The sequence below is a fragment of the Sciurus vulgaris genome (assembly GCF_902686455.1).
Source record: "Sciurus vulgaris genome assembly, chromosome: 5".
In the NCBI taxonomy this organism is placed as follows: Eukaryota; Metazoa; Chordata; class Mammalia; order Rodentia; family Sciuridae; genus Sciurus; species Sciurus vulgaris.
The window spans coordinates 167,524,182-167,539,212 of record NC_136465.1 but is presented as its reverse complement, the minus strand read 5'-3'; the positions used below and the strand labels follow the sequence as shown (position 1 = coordinate 167,539,212).

Genomic DNA, 15,031 nt, shown 5'->3' with positions numbered 1-15,031 from the left:
TTGACTTTTACCCTATTGCTCTCATAAATTCTCATTTGATGTTCATTTTGTTTATTTACTTTTTGATTGACACACAATATTTGCACATGTTTATGAGGTACAATGTTATGTTTTGATTATGTAAAGTTTTCTTCTGAAAATGACCACGTCTATTCAGATGCACAGGTTGATTTCTGCTCTTTTCTTTCAGTTACCTTCAACTTGTCAGCTCTTCTTTGCTCTTCATGCCCATCAACCTTGACATTCTACTGACAAATCACTGGTTCAGAGTCATCAAGGTCGAGCATGCAGATGACTTCCTCCAATGCAGATCATATTTTGCTTCAACCAAATGCCTAGAGGGACTTCGAGAGCAAGTTAATTTCTTAGTTTGGTATTTGTGGTGCCAATTTAAGTGGGACCAATCAATGGCTGTAGTTCGCAGGGATCTTCCTGTCCCCACTATTTACCTACCACCCCATTTGCATCGACTTTACTTGAAACCAAGGCTATATCCTGCTCTCACTTTTCTGGGGTTTGACAAAGTCAGAAGAAAATTTAATTCTGTTTCTTTCTTATCTCACCTAACTTTTAACAGTGTGGTCATTATTTCATTCACATTTTGGGTAGTTGCTAGGTCTCGACATTTGTCACTGCCCTATGGAGCCAGCAGTGGTTGCTCATATGCAGACATATTGGAAATGTCCTCCCAGGGAGTAAAAGCAGCCTGATGCATATTTTCCTTTTTACTTCTCTGCAATCAGATTTTCACTCATGCCACTAACAAATATAAACTCGAATTGAATTAAAGACTTAAACACGAATCCTGAAATTTTAAAATTCCTAGTGGGGAAAAGCACAAAGGAAAAGTTGAACTGCATTGGTCTGGGCAATCATTTCTTGGATACAACCCTAAAGCATGAGCAACAAAAGCAATAATGCACAAATGGAGTTGCACTGAACTAAAAAGCTTCTGCACAGCAAAGGAAAGAATCGACAGAGTGAAACCCCACAGATTGAGAGAAAATATTCACAAATCACGCATTTGATCATAAGCTAATATCAGAAATAAAGAAGGAACTCAAACAACTCAATAGTAAGAAAAAATAACCAATTTTAAAAATGTACCTGAGTAGACATTTCTTAAAAGATATATAAATGGCCAACGGCTATATGAAAAAACGTTCAACTTCACTAAGCTTCAGGAAATTAAAAGCACAATGAGATATTACCTCAGACCTATTAGAATGACTTATCGATAATATGGAAGATAAGTTTTGGCAAAGATATACAGAAAAGGGAACACTGATGTGCTGTTAATGGTAATTAGTACAGCTGTTGTGGAAGATATGAAGGAGTGTCCTCAAAAAGTTAAGACTGGCACTACCACACGATCTAGTAATTCCACTTCTGTGTAGATATGCAAAGTATTTGAAATTAGTACGTGACCTGCAACTCATTGCAGCATTATCCACAATCGCCAGCCTAGGATGAATGATGAATGGATAAATGGATGAATTGGATAAAGAGAATGTGGATACATACAAAATGGAACACGAGTCAGCCTTAAAAAAGAAGGAAATCCTGTCATTTGTGAAAATGCACATGAACTTGGAGGATAGGCTGAGTAAAATAAGCCAGGCACAGAAAGACAAGGACTTCACGAGCTCACTTACAAATGAAATCTAAAATGTCACACTCACAGAAGTAAAGAGCACAGAGGTGGTTCCAGGAGGTTGGAGGTGGGAAAGAGAAGGATAAAAGTTTCAATCAGACAGGAGCAATAAGTTTCAGCGATCTATGGCTATGTTAGTCAGCTTTCTCCTGCTGTGGGAAAATACCCGAGAAAGTCAACTTGTAGAAGGGGAAATTTATTTTGACTCACAATTTCAGAGATTTCAGTTCTTGGTGAGCAGTCTCCATTGCTTTGGGCCTGAGGTGAGGCAGAACATCATGGAGAAAGGGTATGGTGGAGGAAAGCTGCTGACCTCAAGGCTGCCAGGGAGGAGAGAGAAAAAGAGGGGGAGGGTCTGGGGAAAACAGACCCTTTAAAGGCACGGCCAGTGATCCACCTCTTTCCAGGAGACTCCCAGTTTCCACCACGGCCCAATAGTGCCACCAGTTAGGGACAAAATTTGAATCTTGGCGGAGGTGGGGGGGCGGTCATTCCAGATCCAAACTATAATAATTGTGTAGCATGGTTACTACAGTTAATAATAACTTATATTTCAAAACTTCTGAGGAGTTGATTTTTACATGTTCTTATCACAAAGTAAGTATGTAAGATGATGGATTTGTTAATTTACTTGATTTAAGAGTTCTGCAGTGTATAAATATATGGGAAGCACAATGTATAAATATATGGAAATACTACATTGTATCACATAAATATATGCAATTATGATATGTTAACTTAAAAAAGCCTCTTAACACAGGGACAGTATGTTAGGAAATAAATGACTTCAGCATATGTAAATATGTTAGAAATGTTTTAACGCAGTAATTCATTTCCCTAGTAACTGAGAAATACAAAAACATAACACAAGTAGTTTTTATTTGATATTTCAGTTGAAAGTAGCTCATGAATCCAACAAGGCCCACATATAAAGAGCACAAGTGAAATTCAACTAAAAATGCAGAAAATGAAAAATAAAGTTGGCATTTATCTATTATTGTAGAGTTAGCTTTGAATTGCTATTAAGGTGGAGATATCTATTTATATTTATCTATCTAATCCAACAATATCTGATTATTAGATATAGATTGAGATTAGTATCCATCGATATCTCCACCGTAACAGCATTGGGATGCTAACACAATAGTAAGAAAAAACACCATCCATATTTACAGGGAAAGCCTGAGTCCTGAGAAGTAAAAGAGAAATTAAGCCACAGTCTGCCTGTTTCTTCCCTAAGGGAATTTTTCCAGTGTATACCTACATGAGCAACCATCCCTCTCTGTTTCTGTGTCTATATTTCTATCTGTACCTCTGCCTCTACCTCTGTCTCTATCTGAGGCTGGCTAGCTGTTCACTAAAACTCCTTCTTTTTTATCTTAGTTTCATAAGTAAACTGTCTCTACTTTGGAGTTAGGAGGGACCTTGCAACTAACTGACTTCTGGCGCATATGACACAGTGAATGTGAGCCACCACTAAAATCTTACTCATAGATTTCTTCCATGTACTGCCATCTCTGCTCTTTTCTCTTTTGCCACTTTGAACTTGGAGACCTTCAAAGCACATGTGAAGAAGACTCCCATTCACAAGAAGTCAGGATCTTGTTCTCCCACCTCTTGGAAGAGCTTCAACCTTTTTCCAGAAATATCTGTGGGCTTCAGGTATACATGACGTTCAGCCACTGAGATCTGTGGGTGTATCCATTGTGGCCAGTGTTTTAGATTATTCCCATTTCTAGAAGAGGAATGGTCAAAATTAACCCTCTATCATTGGAAAGATAAAGTTGCAGCAGGGCAAATGTATTTGACAGAGTCTACACATAAATAACAGAAAATAATTTCAAGGAGGAAGGTGCAAAGAGTAAGGTCTCTGAGCACATAAAAACTCTTTAAAAGGAAGAAATGCAACGAGATCAGGTGGATTGTGTGCACTGAATACATTTTCCTAAGATATTTGGATTGGGGTCCATGGGCTGTAGTCTGGGTGGTCTAACTAAGAAAGACCTTGATTATGAGGACAGTGTTGCTTGAATAATTTTCTGATTTTGACAGTACAAGACCCAACTTTAATGAGAGTAAAGATGGCTTATTTTATACAAGTATTTTTTCTCAGATGCTTAAGGAAATAAATCTAACTTTCCGAATCTGGGAACTAGATTCATTCCTTTTCAGGTGGAAGAATCTCATAAGGCTCAGAGTTTCAGGGAGAAATCAGAAAACCTGAGAAATAGATGATGACTTCTGCTTGCTTTGGTTCCTCCGCTTCAACATCCGCTCCTAGTCACACCTTGTCCTCCTGTCTAGTGGCATAATCATGGGACCAGAAACATTTGTATATTCTTTTTTGGAGAGCTCATGCTTTCCCAAGACTCGCTTGTGGTTCTTCATCAACCCAACCTTCATCTTGCCCTGGTGAAGCTCCACATCAAAGCTGAAAGGATAACTTCCAGGTTTCCTGCAGATAAAGACCCCCCTGGCCTCCTTAAAGCCCCTCTGGGCATTTTTCAGGACCGCTCTGAAGACGACAGGCTGGGAAGGTGGAGAAAGCCTTCCCCTGAGCCTCACACCGAAGGCTGACCTCTCTCCGCAGGGGCATTTTACACTGCGCCTTTAGTCCTGGGAACCCTGGCATACCGACCTGTCCTAGGAAGAACGCAGACACATCCATGAGAGGCTGCTGCCTCCGTGGAGCATGGACCCTCCGGAATGCACTCCTGGTGTCGGGAGTTCACATGTTGAATTTGAGAGTCACGCTCTCCAGGTTCTGTGTGTACCCCAATATCTCACAGTGGCAATCCCTATTCTAGTTCTACTGAGGTCATCAGAGATCTCAGTGCAAGGTAGTACAGAAGGCAAGACCTGCTCTGTTTTCCCTTCCCCACAGCAGACCTCCCAAGGGTGCTATGCCATACTGTAGAGCACTGAGCACCCCAGGACCATTTTGGCTTTGCATAATGGGACCCTTGTCCAGAGCTCAGAAACCCAGCTTATTACCCACCAGCTACCCTCATCCCTTCCCACAAGGGTTTTCATTGACTTTTATCTGAGCAAGCTGTACATCAATCAAATTGATTATACTAGTTTATGCCAACCTCCTACGGGGATTAAGTTAACTGCCTTGGCCAAGAGAGTGAACTTCAGGCTTATACAAGAAATAAGTAGAGGTACTATCTCATCACTTATGAGCTATTTTTCTACTCAAGTTCCTGATTTTAAGGATCTCTTTTCTCAACTGCACAGCATCTCTTTTAATTGTCTATTCCTGAAGTAGCATTCCATGCTGTATTAGTTGTTGTGATTAGTACTATTGGCCTCTGAGTTTGGAATTATGATCTTTGTCCCCTGAAAAATCTTAGGGAAATCTGATAATAAAAGAATGGTGATCAATCTTCACACCATCATTTATCTGAGATGTCCCCCCTCTGCTCATGTGGGTCTTTCATTTACCTAATAACAACAGCCTTGCATTTAAGATATTTTTATTCCCCCAAGGACAAGTGAACCAAGAGATCACTAAACCTAAGTCCCTTTGATCCTAGAATAGGAACCCACGGAGGCTCAGTGATGATAATAGCTGCATAAGAAACTTTTCAAAATGTGTGGGACTGTTTCCAGGGACCCTTTTTTGCAGTCTCATTTAGGTGCCAGCAGCAATGCATGACACCCCCTCACCATGCACAGTTCTAGAGCTCCAGCATGCATCAGAATCACGTGGGGGCTTGCTCCAACACAGACTGCTCATCTTAGAGTTTTTCAGAGCAGACCTGGGGTGGAGACCAAAATTTGATTTTATAAGACTATTTCAGGCGATGCTGCTGCTGGTAGTCTGCAGACAACCCTTAAAGAACCTGTGCCTGACTCTTCCACCAGTAACCTGTCTAGCAACAGCAAGCAGCACGTTAGGAATCTTGTATCACCAGTGAGTAGGATCTAGGTGAATCTAGAACATGAGTGTACACAGGGCTTCCTGGGCACCAGCTTCCCCTATAATGCATGGATTTGGCTCAGACATTATCATAATCAAGCGCACATCTTCTCACAAGCATGCTATGCTACTCAGCCCTTCTGAGTTCTTTCTCTCCTCTTTAACTAGAAAAGCTGTCCTGATCCACGATTCCACCTCTGTAGCTATGAATCTTCTTGGTATCTCCTCTACCTTGACTTACCCTTCCGGAGCAGCATTGCCCTCGATCACCACCTGAGCCTGGAACTGGGCCAGATTTCGTAGTCTTCATAAGATCTGTGGTTGAGCTAATGAGCATTCTTCCAAAGAAACCCTATGTGGAGCAAATGCTGGACCAAGATTTCTTTCCCTCCATTTTTTCTATTTTTTCTTGCTCCTACTAGTCCTATGAAGACCATGACATTCCCACCCAAAGGGTGAGAGGGAAGGGAAATTAAGACTCAGAAGAAAAGGCTTTCTTACCTTGGAGACCTGGGGGACAAGGAAGCCCTCTGGTCCAGGAATTCCTGGAGGTCCTGAAGGTCCTGGAAGACCTGGAGATCCATAGCAGCCAAGCTGATCAGTGAAGACATTCACCATGAGAACGGATATGGCCAATCTCCGCACATCTAGAACAAGAAGCAAAGAAGAGGTATTTGCTCAACAATCTGTGTGGGTAGAATTAAAGGTCGGTCGATCAAAATGACTTCATATATGCTTGGTTTCAAATGACAGCTGTGCCACTTATCAGTTTGTGGAGTATGTTAAACCCTGCGGTGTATCTAGACCTTTTTGTTAACTCCTCTATCTTGAATCACCACACTGAATCCAGTTATGGCTGCATTCAAGATTGTTAATCTCTGTTCTTACCCATCCCTTTATCAACTGCACATAATACTTAAGAAATAATGTTGAACTATTAAATGAATTATCATTAACACAAGCTACTAGTTATTGCCTATTATGCTCAGGATACAATGCCAGAAACATTATTTCATCAAATTTTTATTAAAGTTTGGCAAGAGATGAGCTCTTAACCTATAGCTACAGTTGAGATCCAAAAATTTTTAATGAACAATGCCAAACCAGAGAACTAGAAAGAATAAGAGGTAGGATTTGAAACCTAGTCTGAGTCCAGAACATTATTCCAGTGAATTTTAAGTGAATTAATGTGTGTTCATAATTCTACTTTTTTATACCTCAAGGTGCTGAGTCAGAGGTTTATAAATTTTGCTTGTCTCTGTTTTGTTCTTTTCTCAACCAAGCCTTGTATTTAAACAGAGAACATAAAGTAGACTAGACTATAATTCATTCCCATGTTTTCCTATTTAGAGCTGAAGCCCCCAAAATAATGTGTAGAAAACATTGGGGTTATCAACATTATCAACATTGGTGTTTCAGGTCCCTATTAAGACTGGCTATTTCCAATCCACCCTCTCCCAGGGCCTGGAAAATTGGACCCCACCTTTCTTTCTCTTGTATCAGGTCCCTACTGGTCATTCTTAGGTGGGAAGACTGAGTTCTCTTGGTGTGGCTTCTCCCAGAGCCAAGGGTTCCTGCGTTGCTTAGCTCAGGAGCCTGATGCTTGGGTCCCTGTCAGGGCTTTGCTGTAGCAAGAACTTTTTAAATGGTCTGCAATCGTTTCTTCAATAGTGAAATATTTTTATGTTGTCCAACCTAGGTCCATAGCAAGGTCAATGTTTAACCAAAAGCAGAACCTGAGGTCACCTGCTATGACTCCAAACTTTGGACTAGGAAGATGCTAACATCTTGGTCAACCCCAGACTTTCTATCTGTGACAGGTAAAACCCAACCTCTAAGGACGGAGGACTGCAGTTAGGAGGAGTTCAAGAGACATATTGCACAGCACAGTTGACAGTATATTGAATTCTTTTTTTTTTTTTTTTTTTTTTCAGTGCTGGGGATTGAATCCAAGGCTTTTTGCTTACAAGGCAAGCATTCTACCAACTGAGCTATCTCCTCAACTTGAATTCTTAAAAGCTGTGGAGAGTGGATGTTAAGGCTCTCACAACAAAAATAACCATGAGAGGTGACACTTTTTTTGGTTCTGTTTAGTTGATGTTTTTTGTGGTGCTCAAGATGGAATCTGAAGCCTCACACATGCACTCTGCCACTGAGCCACGTTCCCAACCTCAATGCGTTTATTCACACAATGTATATATACTTCAAAACTCATTGTTCACAAAGAATACACACAATGTGGACTATCCACTTTTTAAAAATTAAAATGCTTTAAACAAAAGAATGTGCCTTTCCTTGCTCTCCTACTGTTTTCTGAGTACTTGTTTGCTGTATCTAATCTCAGAGTCATCAAGATATAGTATGCAAGTGACTTCCTCCAAAGCAGATCATATTTTGCTTCAGCCAAATGTGTAGAAGGACTTCAAGAGCAACTTAATGTCTTAGTTTGGTATCTGTGGTGCCAATTTAAGTGGGACCAATCGATGGCTGTAGTTGGGCAGTGAGACCATTTCCCCGGATAATAAATCTTTACAAACAGAAGAACTTCTCTGGGCACAGCAGCAACTCATCATTGGACAAACCACCACCATTATTTGAAGGCCAATGTGTGATACATAAAAATTAGTGTTGTTAAAATGAGAGCATCACACAAGAAAAACATCTTCCCAGCTGTCATTGCTCCTCATACATCATCTCTTTAAATCCTTACTAAACACTGCTATGACTGGTGACCCAGAACATTAGCTGGCTGTCATTGGTTGCAAATCCATTGTGCAGTACAAAACATGACTCTGTTCTCAGTGCATTATCTATTATTAGTAGATTAATCCAGAGGCTTGATCAGTCTCAGGTTCAAACTTGTTGACAACACAACGGTTGGTATTATATGTCTGTTTCTTTGTGACGTTAGCAGTTACTGATGCTAGCTGCCTACAGCCATTAAATTGCTATTTTAAAGTAGTGATATTCTAATTCTATAAATTCTTTTCCACTAGTTAGTTGGGACATTTTGATAAAAGAGCCTTTATGACTTATCTACTATTATTTTTTACCCAGGAGTAAAATTAATACAAGAAAGAATAAATGGTTATTTTTTTCCTTTTATTTTCCAGTTTCATTGATTTCCTTTCATCCTCCAAAGCTCAAATTAATTCAATAAATACCTAGAAGCATAATTGTTGGATTGCATAGTTGAGATTATGTTTCACTTTATAAACGCCAAACTGTCTTCCAAAGTAGGTATCATTGCATTTCTACCAGCAATGAATGAGAATTGCTTTGCTTTGCATCCCTGGCAGAAATTGAACTATTTTTCTTATTTTAGCTATTCTGATATGTACTCACTGGCACTTTAATTTGCAATTCCTTCTGACAAATGATGATGTACATCTTTGTATATGATTATGTGCCCTTTACACAACTTCTTTGTGGGGTGTCTGTTTAGATACATTGCTCACATTTTGAGTGGGTTGTTTATTTTCTTCTGGAGTTATTTCCTTGTATATTTTGTCAAACGTGTTTTTCAATATTTTCCTTCCATCTATGACTGTACTTTTGATTCTTTGAACAGCATCTTTTATAAGCAGAAGTTTTTAATTTTAATAAAGTTCAACCTATTTTTTGTTTCATGGGTTATGATTTTGGTATTATATTTTAAAATTTGCTACCAAACAAAGTCACTTAGATTATCTCCTGTATTTTCTTCTGGAATTTTCTAATTTTCCATTTCTTGTAATCCATTTTGAAGTAATTTTGTTGAAAGGTATGGGGTTGGTGTTAGGTTCATTTTCTACATAAATCACCCAATCATCTAGCATGGTTTGTTGAGTTGCTTTAGAATTTCTCCTTCTATAGATACTTTACCATGCTATTTACTGTAGCTTTATATAAATCCCAAAATCCGGGAGCCGTGTCCTCCAACTTTGCTCTTCTTTAGCACTGTGTTGACCATTCTAGTTCATTCATGTTCCCACAAACATTTTAGGTCCATCTGTTGATATCCATAAAATCGTTGCTGATAGTTACATTTTAAGTTGGTATTGTATTGAATTTATGTACCAAGTTGGGAAGAACTGAGTCTACCAATCTATGAACCTAGAATATACCTTCTTTGATTTTTTATTGGAATTTCATTTTACCGTCTTCCTTGTGTATATCAAATACCAATTTTGTTAGATTTGTACTTGAGTATCTCATTTTTGATGCCATGGTTAAATACCATTTTTAAAAATCTTCCAATTCCAATTGTTCTTTGCTGGAACAAAGGAAAGCAACTGACTTTGCCTGTTACTCTTGTGTCATGCAATCTTCCTAAACTCGGTCACTGGTTCCAGAAATTTTGTGGGCTTTTTTTTTTATTTAGTTGGGGGGAGAATTCCTACATCAACTATCATGTCATCTGTGAACAAAGTTAATTTTCTTTCTTCCTTCCCAATCTCTCTTCCCTTTCTTGTCTTTTTGAACCAGGCAGGCCTTCCCGTACAATGAAGAATAGGAGTGGTGAAAAGCGACCTTTTTACCTACCTGAGGAAGAGAGCATATTCAGATTTTCACCAATAAGTCTAAGATTAGCTGTAGCTTTTATCTGCAGGGTTTTATTATCAGGTTGAGTCAGCTCCCCACTATTTCTGGTCTTGTTCTGATACTCTATTGACATTGAACATTAGGAGTGAGGTCCACTGGATGAGCGGGGACAGTGACCACGTAAGAGGCAAGGTTCAGGTGTTCGGAGACGGAGCCTTGACCTATGTAAAGGGTGGTCGCTATGAATGACAATTGCTGCAACTTTTCTCTGGTTAAAATCCAACCAGGACACCCAGCCTCAGGAAAGACCAGAAGACCTAGTGTTCAGAGAATTCAGTTCAGCACAACATCCAACCTCAAGTTTCACAATCAAACCAAGTGAGACCTAAAGAGGTGAGAGGCCCATTTCCAGTAGGCTTCTGCCCACCATGTCTGAGTGCCTGAGTGAAGAGGAAGAGTTCTCTCCACGGGAGCTGTTGGTAAGCACACCCACCACTTGTAATTACAATAACGAAATCTTGTAATTCATCACTGCTTTGCATTACCCTGTCTCTTGCTTTCCAAGCAAAAGCATTTTTTCACTGAATTAAATCTAGGAGACCAAGTACCCATAACTCTGCCAGAGATACAGGTTTTCTTTCTCCCTTAGCACTCATGAAAATGGGTAAGGATGGAAGCCAGTATTGAATTGACTCTCAGTTATACAAATTAATCAGGAGGAATTATAACAAAAGTTAGTGGTGAGAAATCCCACATGCGTGGTTTTGGAATGTATGTTAACTTTAATACTCCGACGTGCACACCCAAAACCAGGAGCAAGATGTACCCAGCTGCACTTGCAAATCAGCCTCCCTTTCTCTATGTTCCATCAGTTCTGCCCAGATTGTTCATCTCTCTCGGGCTCAGTGTTCCTGTGCCTCATCCTAGGATGGATGGTTTGTTTGTTTATCTCTCCACTAAATAATTCCATGTCTCCCTCACACACATTTTATCGCCACCGTTCTCTCCTTCCTACCCTCAATAAGATATGGAAGTGCATTATTCATTACATTTATTGTATCCAGTTTAAAAACCAAAGCCACTGTGTATTTTTTTCATTTCTCTGCCTGCTATCCTTTCTCTCCTTAATTCTTTCTTCCTTCTTCCCACAATAGATCACAGAATATTGAAGGATAGTAGAGTGAAACATACATTATTACCTCAGGTGCATGTATGACTGCATGAACAATGTGATCCTGCAATATGTAGAATCAGGAAAATGAGAGATTACACTCTATTTATGTCTGCTCTATCAAAATGTCTGAATGCATTCCACTGTGCCGGGGTCCAGCCCTAGCAGTGATTGGGGGTCCCAGGTGGATGGGAGGCATCGGCACGGTGGAGAAACAGCACACGGAGACACCAAGTGTTCTGAGGCTGAGTCTGAATCTTTATTATTCACAGAGTCTTTTTGTATGTTTTTTCTTTGGTATTGATTACATCATTTCATGGTTAATACAAGGAAGTGTTAGTAAAAAATCTTCAAGACTATAATTCATGATCTTATTCAAGAAACATGTTCTTACTGTATGATAGCTTAAATAAAAAAAGCAAATCTAGTTCCCAGCAAGGTAGAAGGCACTATGCGCCATTTAGTTTTAATTTCCCCGAAAGAATTCATCATTAAGTTTCTAGAGAAGTTACCCTTTCCAAGAACTCTAATGTTAGTTATTAACAGTGAAAAGTTTTTGTTATTACTAACAGAGAATAGAGGAATCAGCTTATAGTTAATATTTATTCTATTTCATGTACTCAATGGCGGACTAAAACTCTATTTTGATCTTTAAAGAACTAGACATAGGAAGAATACAAATTATACTTATGATTAACCTATTTATTTTTTATTAAATGGGAAAAAAAAATCCTTAAACTTAATCATAGACACTAAGAAAGCAATGAAGACCAAACACCACATCAAAGTTCAGAGGAATACATTCTCATATACCTACATATAACTTTTAGAGAATTTGTATGCTAAAAGAAATCACAGGCTCCTTACAAATTTGGGCAAATCATAATTGCTTATTTATGGTTTCATCTAAGTATTAATATTAAACTTTATTGTATGTTATTTTGTGTTCCATCACCATGAAATCTCCCCAGTATTCTCTATAATCTGAATCTAAGGATATATTGATTATTAGTATTAAAGGAAACTGCACATGGAGACATGCCACGCCTATGGCCCCCAAGAGGGAGGATGATCTTTCAACAGAACCATGTCAAGTGCTGGAGTGGAAGGAAATACTGTCATGTACAACTAATTAGAACAAATAAAATTTAACAAATTAAAAGAAAAAGTACCTTACATGAATTAGTAAAACAAAATAGGAAAGTATAATCAGGTAAAAATTAGGAGACAAAGACAAATAAAAGGAAAAACCATGGTAAATGGTCATGTAACAAGTGTACACACCTATTAATTTTGAAAGTTTTAGTTGGAAATTTGACCTGAAATTCCTGAGGGGCAAAATGAAACAGAAAGCATTAGCCCTCAAGTAATTCATATTGCCTGAGTGGGAAACATATTTTCTTTAGGGATTTGCAATTTGGACAGGAAGAAATCATTTCCAAGGGTTTATAATTTCTTTTCTTTTTGTATGTATTTATGTGTGTTTCATTTTTTTTAAAATTCATTTTTATTGTAAACAAATGGGATACATGTTGTTTCAGTCTGTACATGGAGTAACAGCATACCATTTGCATATTCATATATTTACAGAATAATGATGTCTGATTCATTCCGTTATTTTTTTCCTTCCCCCCCCCACCCCTCTCACCTCTCTTTTCCCTCTATATAGTCCCTCCTTCCTCCATTCTTGTCCCCCTCCCACACCCCATTAAGTGTCATCATCCGCTTATCAGTGAGATCATTCCTCTTTTGGATTTTTGAGATTAGCTTATCTCATTTAGCACGATATTCTCCAATTTCATCCATTTGCCTGCAAATGCCATAATTGTATTATTCTTTATAGCTGAGTAATATTCCATTGTATATATATACCACAGTTTCTTTATCCACTCATCAATTGAAGGGCATCTAGGTTGGTTCCATAGTCTGGCTATTGTGAATTGAGCCACTATGAACATTGATGTGGCTGTTTCTCTGTAGTATACTGATTTTAAGTCCTTTGGGTATAGGCCAAGGAGTGGGATAGCTGGGTCAAATGGTAGGTCCATTCCAAGTTTTCTAAGGAATCTCCACACTGCTTTCCAGAGTGGCTGCACTAATTTGCAGTCCCGCCAGCAATGTATGAGTGTACCTTTTCCCCACATCCTCTCCAACACCTATTGTTGCTTGTATTCTTGATAATCGCCATTCTAATTGGGGTGAGATGGAATCTTAGTGTAGTTTTGATTTGCATTTCTCTTATTACTAAAGATGTTGAACATTTTTTCATATGTTTGTGGATTGCTTGTACATCTTCTTCTGTGAAGTGTCTGTTTATTTCCTTAGCCCATTTGTTGATTGGGTTATTTGTATTCTTGGTGTAGAGTTTTTTGAGTTCTTTATAGATTCTGGAAATTAGTGCTCTATCTGAAGTATGAGTGGCAAAGATATTCTCCCACTCTGTAGGCTCTCTCTTCGCATTGCTGATAGTTTCCTTTGCTGAGAGAAAGGTATTTAGTTTGAATCTATCCCAGTTGTTGATTCTTGCTTTTATTTCTTGTGCTATGGGATTCCTGTTAAGGAAGTCTGATCCTAAGCCAACAAGGTGAAGATGTGGACCTACTTTTTCTTCTATAAGATGCAGGGTCTCTGGTCTGATTTCAAGGTCCTTGATCCATTGTGAGTTGATTTTTTGTGCAGGGTGAGAGATAGGGGTTTAGTTTCATTCTGTTGCAAATGGATTTCCAGTTTTCCCAGCACCATTTGTTGAAGAGGCTATCTTTTCTCCATTGCATATTTTTGGCCCCTTTGTCTAGTATGAGAAAATTGTATTTATTTGGGTTTGTGTCTGTGTCCTCTATTCTGTACTATTGATCTACCTGTGTATTTTGGTGACAATATCATGCCATTTTTGTTAGTATTGCTTTGTAGTGTAGTTGAAGTTCTAGTATCGCGATACCCCCTGTTTCATTCTTCCTGCTAAGGATTGCTTTAGCTATTCTGGGTTTCTTATTCTTCCAGATGAATTTCATGATTGCTTGCTCTATTTTTGTGAGGTCCATCATTGGGATTTTAATTGGAATTGCATTGAATCTGTGTAGCACTTTTGGGAGTATGGACATTTTGATAATATTAATTCTGCCTATCCAGGAACATGGGAGATCTTTCCATCTTCTAAGGTCTTCCTGAATTTCTTTCTTCAGAGTTTTGTAGTTTTCATTGTAGATATCTGTTACCTCTTTGGTTAGAGTGATTCCCAAGTATTTTATTTTTTTTTGAGGCTATTGCAAATTTAGTTGTTTTCTTCCTTTCCCTTTCAGCTGTTTCATCGCTTGAGTATAAAAATGCTGTAGATTTATGTGTGTTGATTTTATAGCTGCTATTTTGCTAAATTCATTGATGAGGTCTAGAAGTTTTCTGGAGGAGGTTTTTGGATCCTCTATAGAATCATGTCATCCATAAATAGTGACAGCTTAAGTTCCTCTTTTCCTATTCATATCCTTTTAATTTCTTTAGTCTGCCTAATTGCTCTGGCTAAAGTTTCGAGGACAATGTTGAATAGAAGTGGTGAAAGAGGACATCCCTGTCTTGTTCCCGTTTTTAAAGGGAATGGTTTCAGTTTTTCTCCATTAAGAATGATGTTGGCCATGGGCTTAGCATAAATAGCCTTTACAATGTTCAGGTATGTTCCTACTATCCCTATTTTTTCTAGTGTTTTGAGCATGAAGGGGTGTTGTATTTTGTCAAATGCTTTTTCTGCGTCAATTGAAATAACCAT

At 38.6% G+C, this 15,031-nt stretch overlaps 1 protein-coding gene across 1 annotated transcript; it reads right to left on the bottom strand.

Annotated features, from left to right (window-relative positions):
* Positions 1-3,931: 3,931 nt before the first annotated feature.
* On the bottom strand, positions 3,932-6,197 carry LOC306661137 (hibernation-associated plasma protein HP-20-like; the record flags this gene model as incomplete). Its single annotated transcript, XM_079139923.1, has 3 exons — positions 3,932-4,256; positions 5,821-5,864; positions 6,081-6,197. The coding sequence occupies 3 exons, from the start codon at positions 6,195-6,197 to the stop codon at positions 3,932-3,934; spliced, it is 486 nt and encodes a 161-aa protein (XP_078996049.1).
* Between the last annotated feature and the right edge of the window lie 8,834 nt (positions 6,198-15,031).